General features: G+C 50.3%; 1 protein-coding gene across 2 annotated transcripts; it reads right to left on the bottom strand.

The window, feature by feature from the left end:
* Nucleotides 1–180: 180 nt before the first annotated feature.
* On the bottom strand, nt 181–14,076 carry RUSF1 (RUS family member 1). 2 transcript variants are annotated; one of them, XM_057748720.1, is made up of 13 exons: nt 13,509–14,076; nt 13,196–13,310; nt 9,049–9,094; nt 7,384–7,416; nt 7,196–7,301; nt 4,901–5,002; nt 2,653–2,723; nt 2,389–2,573; nt 2,252–2,309; nt 1,809–1,879; nt 997–1,140; nt 809–886; nt 181–318 (listed from the first exon to the last, which is right to left on the bottom strand). In XM_057748720.1, exons 1-13 carry the CDS (start codon nt 13,806–13,808, stop codon nt 221–223), a joined length of 1,407 nt encoding a protein of 468 aa, XP_057604703.1. In that variant the 5' UTR covers nt 13,809–14,076; the 3' UTR covers nt 181–220. The 2 variants fall into 2 exon arrangements, with proteins under 2 accessions (XP_057604703.1, XP_057604704.1); XM_057748721.1 differs by having other exon boundaries at nt 13,790–13,827.
* Nucleotides 14,077–18,531: the final 4,455 nt, after the last annotated feature.

Genomic DNA, 18,531 nt, shown 5'->3' with positions numbered 1-18,531 from the left:
GCAGGAGAGTGGAGGGGGAGGCCCTGGTACCCCTTCTCTCTACCTTGTCTCCCTGGGGCTCAGTCCATCTGATTGGTAGTTTCTTCCTGTGAGGCCTTGGCCAACTAGCCACAGCGGTTCCCCTAAGCAAAAATAAAGCCACCTGTTCCAGGTCTTGCTGTGGCCAAAGTGTCCTTGCTCCAGGCTCCTGTCCTGGGACCTGCGCCTCTGGCTGGACTGCTCACAAGACCTTCTTTTCTGGACACAGGAACCATGTGGCCCTCCACTCATCTACCTCCAGCTGGTGTGTCTCAGTCCTCCAGCCCGCATCCTGCAGTCCTGGGGAGAGGGCACGGGGTGCTGGGGGGAGGAGACTCTGGGCTGACCCTGGGGAGAGGGGTGAGCAGCAGCACAGGCTGGGTGCTGCTCAGGTCCCCCTGCCTCTGCTGGGTGAGCTCTGGCATAAAATGAGCCTAAAACCTCATCTGGTTGCAGCAAGAATTCATTTGGGCAGCACATGAAAAAGGGCCGGAATGGAGTAGGTGCTAAATGAAAGATCATCGTCAGTAATTTGGGAGACTTCCCTTGTCCTGTTGCCCCCCACCCCCCGCCCCCCATTCTCCAATGCCAACTGGGATTCCATAGTCTGTCAACACTGACAGTGCCTCAGAGACCATCCTAACACCTCCCCATCCTGCAGACAGGGAAAATGAGGCCCAGACTTGCGATCACTGAGAGAAACCCAGGTGGAGGGGTGGGGATAGGGGCAGGCAGAGCCTCTGGGAGAAGGCCTAGGAGGCCAAGGAGCCATGGAACAGAAGGATGTTACCTTTCAAGAACTTTGGGAACAGCCTGTCCAACACTTGGTTGGTCTCCCTGACGATGACCCAGCTCTCTTTCTCAGGACCTGGAGGGGGGTGCAGAACCAGGAGCTCTCAGGTTCCCCAAGCCGAACAGGGTCCTTCCTCTCTCCACCCCGCTTTGAGTCCGACGCAGCCTAGATTGGGAGGCGCTTACCAGCCTGTACTTGTTTCCTCAGTTCCTCCAGCTCTTGTGGGAGGGGTCCATCTCCCCGCAGGGCTCCAAGCACCAGCCCGTGAGTGGCGGCCCTTAGAATGGTCTCAGGGCCTGCCGTCTGGCTCAGGACAACCTGCACCTGGTCTGGAGAGACCCAGGGACAGGCTGGTACCAGGGAAGGGCCACCTCCCCAAACACGCTCAGGCCTACCAGCCTGCTTCATTCCTGTCTCACCCAAAGGCCTTGGCCTGGCATGAAAGGCCATCTCTCACCCTTTCCTTCCCGACTTCATCTCCTGTTGCTCCCCAGTGCTCTGGCCAAGCTGAAATGCCCACTTTCCAAAATACAACTTCAGAGCAGCTCCCTGAGGTGGGTTTATTTTGCATGTCTTTAATAGCTACTGAGAATAAGCAGCTTTTAACACACGACCAGCAGACCAGTAAACTTTAGTACATGTTTCCTCAAGAGGTGACCCTGGATAGGAAAGGAAAGTGGTTCCTCAGGGATAACCAAAGGTCCTAATCTTATCTGAGTGTGCTGCAATGTACAAAGAGCTTTTACATCATTTGGTCCTCATAGAAACCCTGCAGATAATAAGGCAGGTATTGTTGGCTCCATTTTACAGAGAGGTAAAGGGAACCTCACCAGGGCATGCAGTTGTCATTTGAATGCCTCCAATCTTAGTCTAGAGCTCCCTTCAGGACACCAGGCAGACTCCAAACTGTCTAGGGGCTTGGGGCCCTGGGGCTGGCAGAATGACAGGCTGAGCCCAGGAGGGTGAGTCTGAAGCTGGGGGAACGAGGCACACTCACTTCGTGACTGGTCCCAGCGAAGGAGGTAGGGTTCTTGGTGCCCCTCCACCAGCTGTTGCAGCTCAAAGACACTGAAGGAGAGAAGAGTGCACAGTGCGGGAGGAGAAGACAAAGGCAGGCGTGACCACCCAGTCAACTGCACAGCCACCTAACCGTTAACCGTAACTGTCCGACACCTCCTTCCCATCCATCCTGCAGCCATTACCCCTCTCCCCATCAATCCTTCCTTTCTTCCTGCATCCAACAAATACATCCCTATATCTACTTCATGTTATATACCTGCTGCCCTCCAGCACCCACACTGACCCTCTGTCTGTTCAGTGGAAATAAAGAACCAGAGAAGTGTGGCTTGGTCGGGGGAGGCCAGTGTATAATCTGCACAGGGAGCCCATGTGGGGAGGGGGGTGACGGTGGTGATGCATGGGAGACGCCAGGCCACTCACCTGGAAGTCACACGGTGTAGAGGGACCCCCAGGGATAGAGACAGAGATGGCCAGAAACCTGTAGGAAGCCAGAGTCAGGAGGCCCAGGCAGGGGGAGACTAGGAGACATAGGACTTGAGACCGAGGCGTTGGGTCACCTGTCCACAGTGGCTCCATCTGATTGGCTGGAGTGGTGCCAAGAACCTCTCCCCGCTGAAGGAAGTGCTTCAGGACCAGCCAGAGCCGGCCTTCATTCAAGGTCTCTATGACAAGGGCCCGGACTGCCCGGTAGTTGGCGTAGATGTGGAGGGCAGTGAGGAAGAAGAAACAGCTGAGGCTTAAGCTGGGGTGACAGAGTGAGGTGGTCAATGGGAGCGGAGGCCCAGCTGGGCGCTGCCTCCCCGCCCTTGACCCCGGCTCACCTAGGGTGATCTGACACCAGGGGAAGCATCAAGAGGCTGACCAGGAGCCCTGCCAGGCTTACCAGCGTCTCCTGGAAAATGGCAGAAGGGTTGGGGGCTGGAGGGCTCCCTTCCAGGCCAGACTGAATATCCCTGAGTGCTTTTCACCACATTCCTCCCTGCCCTAGACACTCCCTACACTGATAAGGGTACCTAGGAAATTTTTAACATTTTTGATGAGTGAGCTGTCATTTAAGATACCAGCTGCTTCTCTGCCCAGGTAGGTGCAATGCCCTTGGAATGCCCTTGGAACATGTCTTCGTTGTTTTACAAGAATCAAAGCGTAGCCCTACACTCAGGCAAGTAGATGTCCACAGAGTAAAGCTACTTTATTTGGTGGTTTAAAAAAGCGGGGGGGGGGAATTCCCTGGCCGTGGTTAGGACTCCGTGCTTCCATTGCAGGGAGCACAGGTTCGACTGCGCTTCCACTGCAGGGGGCACAGGTTCGATTGCGCTTCCATTGCAGGGAGCACAGGTTCAACTGTGCTTCCACTGCAGGGGGCACAGGTTCGAGCCCTGGTCGGGGAACTAAGCCGTGCAGTGCGGCCCCCACCCCCACCCCCCGCCCCCACAAAAAAGGCCCATCCTCCAGTAACCAGTAGACACTTTTGCAAAGGGGTCAAGGAACCACCCAGGAAGAAAAGCACAAGATCCAAACTTTCCTTGGGAATCAATGTTATTGGACCCCTCCGGATGGCCCGAGATGGCCTGACTGAGCTTACCCTAGAGGAAAAGACCCCCGGCCACCGCCCTCAACTCATCATGAGGGAGGAGGAGTCTGGACTGGCACCCCTGACTACAGGGGTCCCCGGGAGAGTTGGTCTTGGCGCAGAGGGGGCCTGAGGCTGGAGCTCTTCTTACCCAGCTGTCCTGGCAAAGGGATGGGCCATGGAAACAAAGGTTGTGGGTGTGACAGTAAACTGGGGATCAGGGGCCTTGGCAGCTCAGGAGCAGAGGGCCCTCCCCTCCCCGGGGGGGAACAGTCATTTCCAGCAGCCACATCAAGTGGCAGCAAAGCAACATCAGCAGAAAGCAGGGGGCCTGGTCCTGGGCTGTTGCCCCAGTGCTGTGACAGCCTCTGTGAACTGAGGAAGCCCTGGGGCCTTGGAAAATGCAGCTTGGGGGTGGAAGGGGCTGGGCATTAGAAAGACAGCACGTGAGACAGCAGGCATGGGCCTGGGAGATCCGAAAGAGCAGGGCCTGGTTGTACTAATTTCTCCTCCCTAACAACCTTGGAAGAGAAAATGCAGAAGAACTCATCCAACCATGTCCTGAGAGAAGGGACGTGCCCAAGGGGACCCAGGGAGACTCAACCACTCTGCCTTTTTTGCCTCATCTGTAGAGTGGCAACAATGAACATCCCGGCACAAGACCACTATAAGGCATTTATGAGTTCATACAAATGAAATACTTGGCCCATGGTTAATGCTTAAAAAATATTAACTTGTGTTGGGACTTCCCTGGCAGTCCAGGGGTTAAGACCCCACATTCCCTATGTAGGGAGCACAGCTTTGACCCCTGGCTGGGGAACTAAGATCCCGCACACACAGCACAGAAAAAACAACAACAACAAAAAACCCCCAAAAAACTTGTGTTAATATTATTGAAAGAAGTTAGACCTCCCTGGGCCTCACTGTCCCCATCTGTAAAACAGAGATAATAATAGTATCTACCTTAGAGGGCTGGTGTGAGAGTTAAACGATGCAGTGCACATAAGTACTTAGCAGGAGGATACGGAGGGATCCGATACCTGAAGAATTCGGCCTTGGGGTGTCCCCGCCGCCACCCCAGGCTCCTCCGGTCAGGTGAGGGGCTGGGCTGGAAGGGCTCGCTCAACTGCCCAGTGGAGGCCTCTGGCCAGGGATTCTAGCCACCCCACATGCCAAGCACTTTCTGACTTGCCAGGTGCTTTAACATGTGTGGCCTCATGTGGTCAGAACATGCACCTCCCAGGGTGGGGCTCTGCCTAGAGAGGGCGAGGGCCAGGGCTCACTCCTGGCCTCACGGGCAGCAGGCAGGGCTGAGATGACCAGCTTGGACTCGTTGCCACCAGAGCCCGAGCCCTCACACCTGACTACCTCTCCTAAGAGTCAGAGCAGGGAGCGCTCAGGAGCTTCTCTTCGTATTCCCAAATCATGGCCTGGCCTGATGTCTGCCCTCCTCCCACACCCCCGTGCTCCCCCACATCCCTCCTAACCCAGCTGCTCACCTGGCTGCCGTCCTTGGCTGACACATCGGCCATGTTGTTTCTCCGGGCCTGATGCACCGTCAGGGCGGCCCGAGTGGCCCCACCAGCCACGCCCACAATGCACTGGACGGGGAAAGGGAAGAGGGAAAGTCAGAGTAGTCATGCGCTGTGGCAACACAGGCGTTTCTGTGAGAGAGCCCAATAAATGGCTCAAACCAGTTCGAGAAACTGGGTCTCAGGCTACCCCACAGCAAAGGCCTGAATGCTGAGCTTGGTCTTCCGTTCTCACCCCCTATTTCCACCAGGCCCACCTCCCCTGTCTTGTTCCAGGAGAAAACTGAAGGTCTCCCTGCCACACAACCCTGTGGACCCAGTCCCGAGGAAACTCACTTTCTTCCCTCAAGGTGGAGGCCCAAAGACCATTCTTAGCCCAGAACCTCCTCAGCCTCCAACTTCTGCTTTGGCTGCACCCTCCCCCTTGCAGAGGTCCCAGGCCCAGTCTGGTTTCCAACTTGGAGCTTACGTTCTGCCTGCCTGGAACGAACTCCACTCCCTTCCTGCCCCAGTCGAGGCCTAGCCAAGCCTTCCAGGCCAGTTCGAAACCCACACCAGTGGCTCTGACCTCTCGGGGCTCTCCCTCTGAGATGGGAGAGCTCATCGATTACGGCCACTGACTTCATTCATGTTAATCAAATCTCTTTTAGGTGTCAGATACAGATTTAGGTGCTGTGAGACACTTCAGATAGAACCCCTGCCCTCACGAAGCCTATAAATCATCAGATGGTAAACAAATAAACTAGTTATTACACAGGCAGTTTGTTCGAAGGTAAGAGGAATGTGGATCAAAATGAGGCTGGAGTGATGGGCGGGGACCTGATCACATAGAACTTCTCAAACCTTGTTAAGGTCTTTATACCAAGAGCAACAGGTGCAGGGAAGTGACTCGATTTGATTTCCACTCTAAAAAGGACTACGGGTTGCTCTGAGAAGGACTGAAGAGGGATGAGAATAGATGCAGGGGATGACCTAGGAAACAACTGTGCTTTTTCAGCAACAAGGACCCACCAGGTGACAGGGGGATAGAGGCGTGAAAGGACTGGAGAGCTTTAAGAGGGAAAATAACAGACTTGAATGGAGGTTTAGTTGAGGGCGACAGGTGAGGGGGGAGGAGGCAAAGGTATGGATGACAGCCAGGCTTCTGGTTGGTGTACCTGGGGGACGGAGGAACTGGAACTCTAGGGAAGAGCGGGAAGGGGGAAGTTGAAGGCCCTGTTCAAGTCCCCTATTTGACAGATGAAGAGACTGAGGCCCCCAAGGTGGAGTTTAGTGCAGAATTTCAGCAGAGATCACAAGCTTTGGTTTCTCTGAGCTTTCCCGCCTGGGGGTGGGGGGTGCTCATGGCATTTAGTGCCTGGGCCAGGGAAGCTCAGTGCCCTCCGCCACAAACAACTGTTGGCTCCTAAATGTCAGCAGTGCCCTGTGGAGAGACACAAGTGATTTTGAATGGATGGATGGGCCTTTGAGATGGGTCTTACAGGTCTTCTTAAGACTCTTTACTCTTGTGCCAGGTACTTAACCCTGTGGGGAAGACAGGCTGACATCTTTACTGAACCTTGCTAGGCCTCAGTTTCCTCATCTGGATGAGGCCAATTGAAGGAATCACGAGGGTGAGCAGCCTGGCAGACACGAAGAGCTCGGATTCACCCCACTTGCCCCTCCAGCCTCACTGGTCTGTGCTCTGTCCTGCCACTGGACCTTCACCCACTCTGTTCTGCTCAGAACACCCACCCTGTACCTCACACGGATTCTTCAGGACCTGGCCTCAGGGAAGACCTTCCTGCAACCCCTGACCAGGCCTGATCCCCTGCTGAACCCTCCTGCAGTCCCCTACATTTCTCATCTGGAATACTTGTAGCACTTGATAAATATTTGTTTAATTACGTGTGGCCTTCTTTCAAAGATGGGAAGGCCTGTATTCTAAATATTTTACTGAAAGAATGAAAGGTAGCCAGGGAGCTGGTCCCAAGATGTTGACACTGGACTGCCCCTTCTCTCTCTCAGCTTAGAGCTCCCTCACTGGTCCCATGGCTCCAGACACTGCCTTAGACTGACTCTGAGGCTCTAGAGGCTGTCTGGCTGCAGGAGGATCAGAATGCATGGCTGGGTCCGAGAAGAAACATCTGGACTTTTTCACTCTTCTAGAAGTGCCTTGAACACAGGGCCCAGGCTGGGCTCCCCTGTGGGGCCCAAGTGAGCCCACACACAGCATCACCAGGGCAGGTATCTTGGGTACAGGGGTGCCCCAGAGGTGGGTACCTTGGCCAGGTTGCTGATGCAGATGGTCATGGTGAAACAGATGGGAATTATGGGAGCCATAATCTCGAGGAACATGGCTACGTCATTGAGGATGTCGGCAAAAAGCCTAGGGGAAGGGATAAGAGGTCAGAGGTCAGAGACCTTCACACTAGAAGACTCCCCTGCCCTCAGTTCCAGCCCCTTCTTACCTCCACTGCTTGGCATTACAGTCCATTTTGCTCCTGTGGGGGAGGAGAGGTTAGTATGCAATTTGGATTTAAGGAGAAAACACAGCTGTGAGCAGTGCAGGCCATCCTTAGGCTTTGGTAAGGTCTGATGGGCTCAGGAAAACCCACACCCCAGCCAGACATCTGTCCCCACACCCTGTCACTGCTGCCTGAAATGCCACCATCAGCTGGGAGGACCTTCAGTGGGCACTCATATTTCCCCCTTACTAACCCATAAGGCACCAAAGGAAACAAGTGATTGCCTTGTGGCTGCTCCCCACCCTCGGGTCCTCCTGGGAGAGGCCATCCCTGGGTTCCTCTGCCACCTCCCCTCCTCTTCCTCCTGCTTCACAGACGGTACCCAGCAAGAAGTCCACATATCCTATACATACTACATTTAGTGTCAACACTGCCCTGTGTGTTACAGACAGCTAGCCCGGAGAGCAGATATGACTTCCCTTGGATCACATGGAAAGTTGGGGGTGGGGAAGGTCCAGAGAAAGAGCCAGGCTCTGCATCCAGCCTAGGATAGCTCCATTACATGATACTGCTGATGGTTCCTTCCTCTGCAGGCGCAGACTCCCTGCCCCTTGCACAAATCCCCAGGGACCACTTCTCAACGATCCCAGTGGCAGGAGATGCTGCACCCCGGGCCCAGCTCAGAATCTGCAGCATTAGCCCTGACCCTTAACTTGAAATCTTCTAGAGAGCAAGGGAGCATTCCTGGGTGGGGCATGGGACCCACATGGGGAACTCCTAGGGGAACAAATATGGCAAAGGCAGGACTAGAACACGTGGGCCTGGTCTCAGGCTCTGCCTGAAGTCACAGAAGGACCACAGGGTTTATGTCCAAATCCCATCTCACCAGTTACAAGCTATGTGACTTGGTCTGCTTCACATCTGGAAAAGGTACACATTCAATCCAACTCTACACAGTTGTTATAAAGATCAGAGAGGATACACAGAGAGCTGGTGAGGCCCAGTCAAGGTTGGTAACTGCAGCTGGTGTTTTCTGAGCACTTATTACGTGCTGAGCACTTTACATAGCTCACTGCACCTCACCACGACTGATGGCAGACACTAAATCACTCCTGAGGTCGCCCAGTAGTGACTCGAGGAGGAAGCAGGCAGCACAAGACCCTCAATCCCTTCTAGATAAATGGCGACACGAAACCTACGTGGGACAGGGATCCCGATGACCTGCCCAAGCCCACTCCCCACTCAGCTTAGCAAAGTCCAATCAAGTGTCTTAGCCACCACAGTAGCCTCTGGAGTAAAGTCATTCCTTTTGGGTTAAGCAATGTCCCACCCAGGCTGCTCTTTTAACAAGCCAGCAGAGGATGCTCAGAGCCTGTGGCTCCCTGTGTTTCTCCGTGATGGGCAACAGAGGGGCAAATCAGTACTCTTGAAGGCAGAGCTCATCCTGGCAATGGCTCTGTGGCTTCACTGCTCGGTGACCCCGGGGCAAGTCACCTGTATGGGGTACTTACTAAAGATTCCTTAGCTGTGAAATACCTGCTAAATCTCCCTTCCCCTGGAGACTGGCAGGAAAGAGAGGGAGCTGAAAATAAGGCCATGGCTGAGACAGATATGACTCCTGTCTAGGGAGAGCGGCTGGAAGTCTGCAGATTGGGAAGGAAAACTCACCCCATCCACCAGGCAAAGACGATGCGGCCCAGCATGCCAGTTGAATCTGGGGGAGAGAGGGACCGATAAGGAACAAGCAAGAGCCTTGGGGGCTGTGCGGCCTGACAGAGCCTAGCACGGAGATGGCTTCCCACCTTGGGTCACTTGCCCTTGGGAGCTCAGTCTGGCACAGTAAGTTCTAGACAGACGTAGCTACATGATGGGGTCACAAGTGCCTGGACTTAGCAGTCCCTCAGCATGCACCTCGGAGAATTAGGTACCCACGCACACCGAGAGACACGAACCAGAAACACTCTTTGCAGCATTGTTTATAACAGCAAAAACCTGGGAATGATGCAAATGCTCATCACCAGGAGAAGGCATACACAGATTCTGGTACGTTTACTCAGGGGCGTGTTAGACAGCGGTGAAAATCCAGTGGACCACAGCTACTCACATCAGCACGGATGAGCCCTAGTGTTACCGTCCTGCATGAAAAAGGAAGCCAGGAAGACTACATACAGCACAATATACTCTTCATAAAGCTCGAAAATAACTGAAACTAAACAGTATATACACTTATACAGTAAAACTATTTTTTAAATCCTATGTGGAAAGTTCAGAGGTTATTGTTGATTTTCTAGCTCTTAGGTTGGGCAGTGGCTTCACAGGTGGTCATCGGAGTATAAATAAATAAAAAAGATTTGAACTGCAGGTTGGTGACGACAGCTGGGGGTGTGGGGCAGAGGGAGAGGCCTCCTCAGGCTAGGGAGAGTCAGAGAAGTCTCTGGAATCCTCTAGACCTTCACTTGCACAAGTGCTTACTGGCTACCTGCTCTGTGCCAGGCACTCCGTGAGGCCTGGGGGGCACCCCAGTGAAGCCAGAGTCACGGTTCCAGCCTCAAAAGCCAGTGTAACAGCAGACAGCACTATGAACAACACTGATTTAGACCAAGCGGCAGTTAACTGAGGTCTGCGGGCTTCTACGCTGTTTTTGTAAATAGCTTTATTGGCACACAGCTGTGCCTGTTCGTTTCCAGACTGTCTATGGCTCTTTTCATAACATGATGGCAAAATCAAGCTGCTACAAGTGATACTGCACAGCCTGCAAAGTGTAAAATCTTTACACGCTGGTCCTTTACAGAAAGTTTGCTGACCCCCGATTTAGACCATACCTTATACTGAGAGCAGTACTCGTTAAGCCCAGCAGGGGGATCACAAAGAAGGACTGTTCTAGAATCAAACTGCGAAGGCCTCATACCGTGGGCACTGGAACGGACAGACACAATGGGAAGAGGACCCTTAACCTATCTGAGCTTGAGGGCAGGGACCCTTAAGTAGGGGGTGCAAGAGGGAGAACTAGGCTGTGGGCGGGAAGGATGGGAACTTCCCACGACATATCAGTGTGGTGACATGGGCCAGCCTTCCCCATTCTCCTCTTGCCACAATGGCCATCCTTGCGCATTGACCACTGCTAGCTAGACATCTTTACACATCCTTGGACTTGAAAGAGAGCACTAAGCCCTCTGGCAGACACTGGAAATACCCACGCCTTTCAATCTTCACAACAATCTCACGAGCTTGAGGGATCTTTCCCTTTCAGATGAAGCAACTGAAGCTCGAAGATAGATAAACAAAAATGGGACATTTTAACAAGGAAAGCTGGATTTACAGCTTTCTGAGAAGAACCTGAAGACACAGCAGCAGGGGGCCTGCCTCGCCTTACCATTCCAGCTGGCTGGGGCTGAGCAGCGGCTGCCTCGGAGACGTGTGTACACGTATTACACATCCAGCCTGCTCTGCCTCTCCGTTTCTGTCCCCTCTGTGTCCCTGGAAGTAATACCTCCTGGGGTGGCTTTAGAAGCCTCCTCCTGCTATCACTAACCTATCCTCTTCCTTTCAAGTACTTTCAATTCTACACAAAATTTTCATTGTTTAAGATTCTTGCAAAGGATCATTTCAGTGACTCTGAACATGTTAAGATTCCTTTCACTGGCTGAAAGCTCACAGGGCCAGACTCTATTCTTCTTCCCTCCGACTGCACACTCTTCCCAATCAGGTGAATGTCCTCCACACAAAGGTGACTTGGCAGAAGGGGCCTACTCTATCTTTCACTGGAGACAGTCTTCAGGGCCCTTGTCAGAATCTGGAGGTTGGCACTAGCATGCAATAATGATACACATCCTCCCTATTATTTGAAAGTCAACACTGTCCACTAGACCAGGAAACTTAATTCCCACCTGCTCTTCTTTGCCTCACTTACAATTAAGTAAGATCTAAAAACTTCTGAGTCCTAGTAAGCGATCAGCTGTCCACAAACTGTACTCAGCTCTATTCTGAAATCCTAACTGGCAAGAGTGGGTGGTTAAGAGTGGGACACAGGAGTCAGTCGATCTAGGTCCAAATCCTGGCCCTATGTGACCTCAGGCACATTGCTAAACCTCTCTGTGCCTCAGCTTCTCCCTCTGAAAAAGGTACTAGTAACAGCATCTACCTAATATGGCTACTGCAGAGATTAAGTTATATATTACATATCAGTGTGCAAAATGCCTGGCATACAGCAGGCTGTCAAAATACTGGCTGCTAGTAGTATTACTATTGCTAGTTTTGACAATTAACATCATGTTCCATTAAGAAATCTGTAACTAAAAGTGACCACATCAAAAAATTCCAAGGGAGTTTCTCATATAAAGCTTTGCACACAAATTTCCCATGTTTGATGGAAACAGGTTTGTAACATTCTTTCTAATTAAGGGCGTTTCTTTTAATAACAACAACGGGCTTTAAAGTAAGTGGATATTTTTTCACATCTTAAAATGGTCTTATTTTTACCTGCCTGAGCTGGACATATATAAGCAACATGTTGGTGATAAGACTAGGGTGCTTAAGAATGACCTGAAAATACTGACCCAAGCTCCCACTGCATTCCAAACACTCAGCCAACAGGAGAGCAATGGAAAAGATCCAAATTAAGCACAGTGTGGCGGTATGAAAATGTACTCTGGAACTAAACCTCCTGAGTTCAAATCTGTGACCCTGGGCAAGTTACTCTTCTGTGCCTCAGTTTCCCCATCTATAAAATGGAGATAATGACAATACCCACCTCAGAGCTATTGTGAAGACTTGAGTCAGGACATTTAAAGACTGGTACACAGTAAGCACTGTTCAGGGAACTATTATTATTAAGAGACAATTAGGACAAGAGCCACAGATCACCACCACTTCTCCGCTGATGTGCACTCTCAGAGGAGCTTCTCTCCAGAGGTGACTCACATTTGGACAGTTTGCTCATGTTAATGGTTAGGGTATAAGTGGGAGCTTCCAGATTCTACAAAAGATCCAGGGAGGCTCACCAGAGCTGTGGCCAGGCTGATGCTAGAAGCAGAATGAGCCTTACCCTGGGTCTAATTTAAACCCCCACTGGCCCCCCTGATGTGGACAGTTTCCCTTTTCTTCTCTACTTCACTCTCTACGTGGCATGGTACCAAACTGTATTTTTTCCCCATTAGTGGTTTTTCAAAAAGCTGTACACATTCTACAGACAGTTACTACAGTTATTATTTACAGCATCATCTAGTATCCCAGAGGATCTAAAACGCCTTTCATCCTTCCCAGAACCTCCTCTTGGCCACTCAGGACCTATTACAAAACTGTTCTGGTCTAGAATTAACTAATTTCCCCACACCTCAGGCAGCTGGCAGTTTTATTCAATAACCAAACTCTTAGGCAGTCCTCCCTCCACAGATTAGGAGTAGAGGGGAGGGGATGGTTTACTTAGGGATCTGGGCTCCAGACGATTAAGGGACACTGAACAGTAGGTATGGGGAACGGAGCGCAGCTGCCAAGGCTAGTGGGCGGGACGAGGGTATTCCCGCCCTGGGTTACTTATCAGTCGTCAGTAAAGCCAATAAAAATCTTCAAAATTTACCCAGTTGAATTTTGTTTTTTAACAGGGTACAAGGCACTCTTCTAGGAACTGAGGAGGCTTGGCTCCCGGATCTAATCAGACAGGAATGCATCAACAAACTCATCACAGCCCAGAGCTAGATACCGAAACACCAGGAGAAGGGGAAAGGAGGGGCTGGGCTTCTCAGTCGGAGGAAAATCAGGACAGAGAAATGGCAGGGCTGAGGGGAGCGATCGGTGCGACTCCAGGGGCCCAGCTCACCTTTCACGAGCCAGGTGGCCGTGGCAGCTGAAACAGAGGCTTTTGCGTTCCCTACCCCTATGCCCAGCAAGACTGCGTGGGTGGCCAGGGAGCCCGAGAGGCTGGAAGCAAAGGCCTGGAGGATAAAAGAAGTGGGATGAGGAGTGGGCACAGGAGCATGGCGGTCTAAGACCTATTATCAGCTCTCCTGGATGTGTGGCCTGGGACATGTCACAGCTCTGCTCTGGGCCTCAGTCCAGCCTGTAAGTGGGGAGGCAGAGGTGTCGCGCTGTCTCCCCTGCCCCGGCTCCCTTCCCCAGTCGGCCGGGCTGACCTGCACGGAATCCCACAGCTGGTAGGGCAGATAGTCCGCGCTGACGCTATCGGGGAAGCCCTGAGGCAGGAAGACGGCCAGGAGCCGGGAGAGAGGTGGGGAGGCAGTCCTGGGAGCCGCCCCCTCGCCCCCATCTCGTCCTCCGGGTTTCGCTGTGAAGGCCCCGGAGAACCCCCACCAGTGCCGCCCCCAGGCCTCCCACTGCAGGCTCCCGTCGGCGGCGGCGCGGCAGCCCCTGGCCGCCCCGGAGCCGAATTGCTCTGAGCACAGTGGGGTCTCACGCCTGGCGACGTCGGCCATCCTGGATCCCTCCCTTCAGTTCGCGGGAAGAGAAACGTGGCCAGACGGCACTTCCGGCTCGCCTACGGCGGCTGCCGAGGGGCAATCTCCCTGCGCGAAAGGGACTCCGGCCTCTGCGTCCTCCTTCAGCCAGCGCGGGAACCCGATGGTTCCTTTCCAACCTCCCGACCCCGCCTCGATCCCTCGGGGCTGATCCCAGTCCTGGTTCTTTGTAGCATCTCGTCTGGGGCCGCGGGGGCCCTTTGGCCCGCAGAGCCCTGGAGGTACCTGCTTTTCTGTGACCCACGACTTCCAGCTATGGAGAGAAGGGAAGAGGGCGTTCCTAGGGAATCTTGTTGAGACCCGGTGAGGCCACAGAATTTTTAGCTGTGTGGCTTTGGGCAAGTCAGTGTCCCTCTCTGGGCCTCGGGTGCCTTCTTTGCTGTGAGGCCAGGCACTGTATTTTACTCCTATTCTATCCCCAGTACCCAACACATAGTAGGTGCGTAAAAGTAATCTTTTACGCACCTACTATGTATATATAGTAATATAATATTTATATAATATTATATAAGTATTTATGAATGAATATTTATGAATATAATATTTATGAATGAATGCATTCATGATGAGAAGTTGGACCAGATGATCCCTGAGGTCCTGTTAAGCTTCCCTTTTTGTTTGTGGGTTTTTTGGGTTTTGTTTTCCTTCTGGGTGTCTCTGGCCCTCCACTAGAAATTTTCTGCCCGTCAGCCTTTCCTGACTAGAAGAGTATTATTTCTGAAAGGATCCTAAGAACATCTGAGGGATGAGAAAATCAAGGGATTATAGTGAATAGTGTCAGAAAATAGGAGAAATAGGCAAGAAGTTCTTGTGTGTTTATTGGGGGAGAGGGTCTATGAAATTGGGGGGAAAGTCTAAGGACAGTGTTTCTCTCCCTCCAAACTCACATCTTTATCTCTTTCCCTCTCTCCCTTTCTCCTTAGTGCAATGTAAAAATTTGCTAAAGGCGTCCTCTTTTCAACAGAAAATAAAATCCTGTTTCCTTGGCCCAGCATTCTGGGACCCCCACAGTTTGACTCCCTGTTGAAACTTCTGTTTCTCCAGAACTATCACCTTCCTCTTGGACCTCAGCCTGGAATGCTCTTCCACCCCACCTCACCTTATCTGAGACCTGGACAGAGTCTCTGAGGGTGAGATAGACCCAGGACATTTAATTTCCTGTTAGAGCCAAAAATGGAAGGGATACAAATGTGTAATATTTTAAATGTTAGCTTCTGTGGGAACACTGAACTGAGGCCAACCTCCACAAATGAATTCCACCAGAGGGCTGTAGTTTGAATGCAGATTCTGTCACTTAGTATCTGTGAGACCTTGGGCAAGTTTCTTATTACTCTGCCCTTCAGTTTCTTTACCTGTAAAAGGGCAATAATACTAGGACCTACCATATAGGGTTGGGATGAGAATTAACTGTGTAAAGCTCTTAAACTGTATTTGGCATATTGTACATGCTAGTTAAGTGTTGACCATTATTTGGAATTAATGTCAAGTATTCAGATGTGAGGCCCTTTACTCCATATGGCCCTCATGACCAGCACTACTGTATAACATAATGTCCAAAGCAGGTTTTTTGTTTTTTTTTTTTTTGGCTGCGCCACACGTCTTGCAGGATCTTAGTTCCCAGATCAGGGATTGATTGAACCCAGGCCCATGGCAGTGAAAGCACCGAGTCCTAACCGCTGGACTGCCAGGGAAGTCCTAATCAGGATTTTTGAGAGTGTCGTTAAAAGAGGTACTATTAATAATCACATTGGGGGACTTCCCTGGTGGCACAGTGGCTAAGAATCCACCTGCCAATGCAGGGGACACAGGTTCAAGCCCTGGTCTGGGAAGATCCCACATGCCGCGGAGCAACTAAGCCCGTGTGCCACAGCTACTGAAGCCCGCACCTAGAGCCCATGCTCTGCAACAAGAGAAGCCACCTCAATGTGAAGCCCACACCGCAATGAGGAGTAGCCGCCACCCCCCGCTCTCCACAACTAGAGCAAGCCCACATGCAGCAACGAAGACCCAATGCAGCCAAAAAAATAAAATTTTTTAAAAATGAGATTGAAGTATTTAAAAAAATAATAATCACATTGGGATAACAGACTCGAGCCACCCTGGGCGAATTGAGATATATGGCCACATTGGGCTTCCTAGGTGGTGCAGTGGTTAAGAATCCGCCTGCTAATGCAGGGTACATGGGTTCAAGCCCTGCTCCAGGAAGATCCCACATGCCGTGGAGCAACTAAGCCTGTGTGCCAAGAAAAAAAAAAAAAAACTCAGTACTGAGATATATGGTCACATCATTTACCAACCCTCTCAGCTTTACTGACCATTTTTTGTCCACGTTGACCTCTTCCTGCTGAGAGACCATGGCAACCCTTATTCACTGTAGAACTTATTTAACCCTTAGCATATGCTTTCTGGAGCCAGTTTGTACTTGCTTTTATTGGGTATCTAAGTCCTGTCTTCCCAAGCTGACTGTAAGCGCCTGAGGAGAACTCATACGCTTCTTTGCAACCCCAGTGTCCAGATCAGTGGCTTGACAAAGAGGTGAGGGATGCTTCCTCTTCTCCTACCCATGAGACCTCTTGGCAGCCTCCATTCAGCAGTGTACTAAGCACTGGGGAAAACACTCCAAACTGCTCATCTCCTTGACTTTATCTTCACTGATCTCCCCACTTCCACTCCTGCTCCCTTACAGTCTACTCCCTACACAGCTTAAAACTCCCCTGCTCAAAACCTTTCAGCAGCTTCCTATTACTTTTATGGAAGAGGATTGCAACATTCTCCTCCAAACCCTTCCATGACTTTCCTTCACATTTGAGAATAAAACACGAACTTCTTGTCATGGCTCAAAAAGCTCTGTAGATCAGGCCCTGCTCCCTGTCTCCGACTTCACCCCTTACCATTCATCCTCTCACGCCCCCCACTAGAACATAAGCTCCCGGAGGAGAGGAACTTTGTTTTGGCACAAATGTATTGCCAGGGCCTGGCACCGGCAGGTGCCAAATACCTATTTGTGGAATGAATCAATGAATTTTCTCAATTGCCCTTGTAGGTATTATTTTATTCCTGCTTTAAACAAGGAAACTGGAGTTTGCATATGTGAAGTGACTTCATCAAGGTGACAGAGCTGAAAAGTGCCAAAAGCATTCATTCTCCTAGTCATTCAACAAATACTTAGTGAGCAGCTGCTACTTTTCTGGGCCCTGAGGCAGGAGTCCAATTTTAGGCTAATAGCTTTAGAACTGCACCATCTTGTTTCTTTTTTTTAATTTTATATTCTTTTTAAGTATTATTAAAAAAATGGAAGGATATATTCTTGCTGTAAAATAATTCAAACAATAGTATAGATGGAGAGGGTCAAATTCTCCCTTGACATTAACCCTCTTTCCATTTTCCAACAAATATCAGTCAATGCCCAGAAGTTAACATTACTTACTATCCAAAACAGAGAGCGGGGAGGGTGGGGAGAGGGAGAAATATAGTTTTACATTTAATCTCCACTCACATACTCGCAGCCTGGGGTAGCCTGCTCTAACTGTAGTTCATTGAACATTTTCTAGATCTTTTCATAGCAGCACATATGTAGCTACCTCATTTATTTTAATAATTGCATATCCCCATACTTATGAATCTTTAGGTTGTTTCTGCTTTTTCACTTTTACAAACAGATATGGTAAATTCCTTGTACAGGCCTTTCTGTACATTGAATCTGAATATTTCTTTAAAATTAGTCCAAAACAGAATTGTTGGGCTGAAAGGTATATGTATTTTTTTTTTAATTTTTGGCCACACCATGCATCATGTAGGATCTTAATTCCCCAGGGATCGAACCTGTGCCCCCTGCAGTGGAAACACGGAGTCCTGACCACCAGACTGCCAGGGAAGTCCTGGGTATGTGTATTTTAAATTGAACAAGTATTGTCAAACTATCCCTCTAAAAACTTTACCAGTTTACACTCCCACTAACAGGTATGAGAAGGCCTGTCACAGTCAAGATATGTATTTCCATTATCTAAAAAAGTTCCCTTGGACACGTTTGCATGTTAACCTCCACTCTTGTATTCTGATCACGGATACCCACTGATGTGCTTCCTGTCACTATAGATTATTTTTGCTTATTCTAGAATTTCATAGAAATGGAATTATCCTGTATATGGCCTTTTAGGCTTGGCTTCTTTTACTCAGCATAATGATTTTGAGATTCACCCATGCTGTCATGAGTACCATTAGTCTGTTTCTTTTGATTGCTGAGTAGTATTCCATTGTATGAACACACCACAGTTTGTATATGCACTCACTGGGTATTGGACATTTGAGTTGTTTCCAGTTTTTGGTTATTACGAATAAAGCTGCTATGAGCACTTGCATTTGCATGTAAGTATTTTTGTAGTTGTGTCTGAACTCCACCTAGAAGTGGGATTGCCAGGTCATCTGGTAAGTGTATGTTGAACTTTATAAGAAACTGCCAAATTGTTTTTTCAAATGTTTCATTTTACCCTCCCACTGACAACATCCCATATCCTTACCAACACTTAATTAGTCTTCTTAACTTTCAGTCGTGGTAGTAGGTATATAGTAGTATCACATTATAACTTTCATTTGCATTTCCCTCATGAGTAATAGTGTTGAACATCTCTTCATGTGCTTATTGGCTATTTGTATATCTTTGTGAAGTGCCAGTTCCAATCTT

This window comes from Hippopotamus amphibius, chromosome 9, assembly GCF_030028045.1.
Source record: "Hippopotamus amphibius kiboko isolate mHipAmp2 chromosome 9, mHipAmp2.hap2, whole genome shotgun sequence".
Taxonomy (NCBI): Eukaryota; Metazoa; Chordata; class Mammalia; order Artiodactyla; family Hippopotamidae; genus Hippopotamus; species Hippopotamus amphibius.
Note: the sequence above shows the minus strand (reverse complement) of the source record. Positions and strands in the feature narration are given on the sequence as shown.

What these genes read in the sequence shown, in the direction of transcription:
- RUSF1 (XM_057748720.1), bottom strand. Translation starts at nt 13,808, where the DNA reads ATGGCCGACGTCGCCAGGCGTGAGACCCCACTGTGCTCAGAGCAATTC. An exon ending in GATGGAGCCACTGTGGACAG is followed by an intron (nt 2,310 to 2,388) that starts GTGACCCAACGC and finishes GGCTTCCTACAG; the next exon opens with GTTTCTGGCCATCTCTGTCT. An exon ending in GAGGAAACAAGTACAGGCTG is followed by an intron (nt 887 to 996) that starts GTAAGCGCCTCC and finishes ACCCCCCTCCAG; the next exon opens with GTCCTGAGAAAGAGAGCTGG.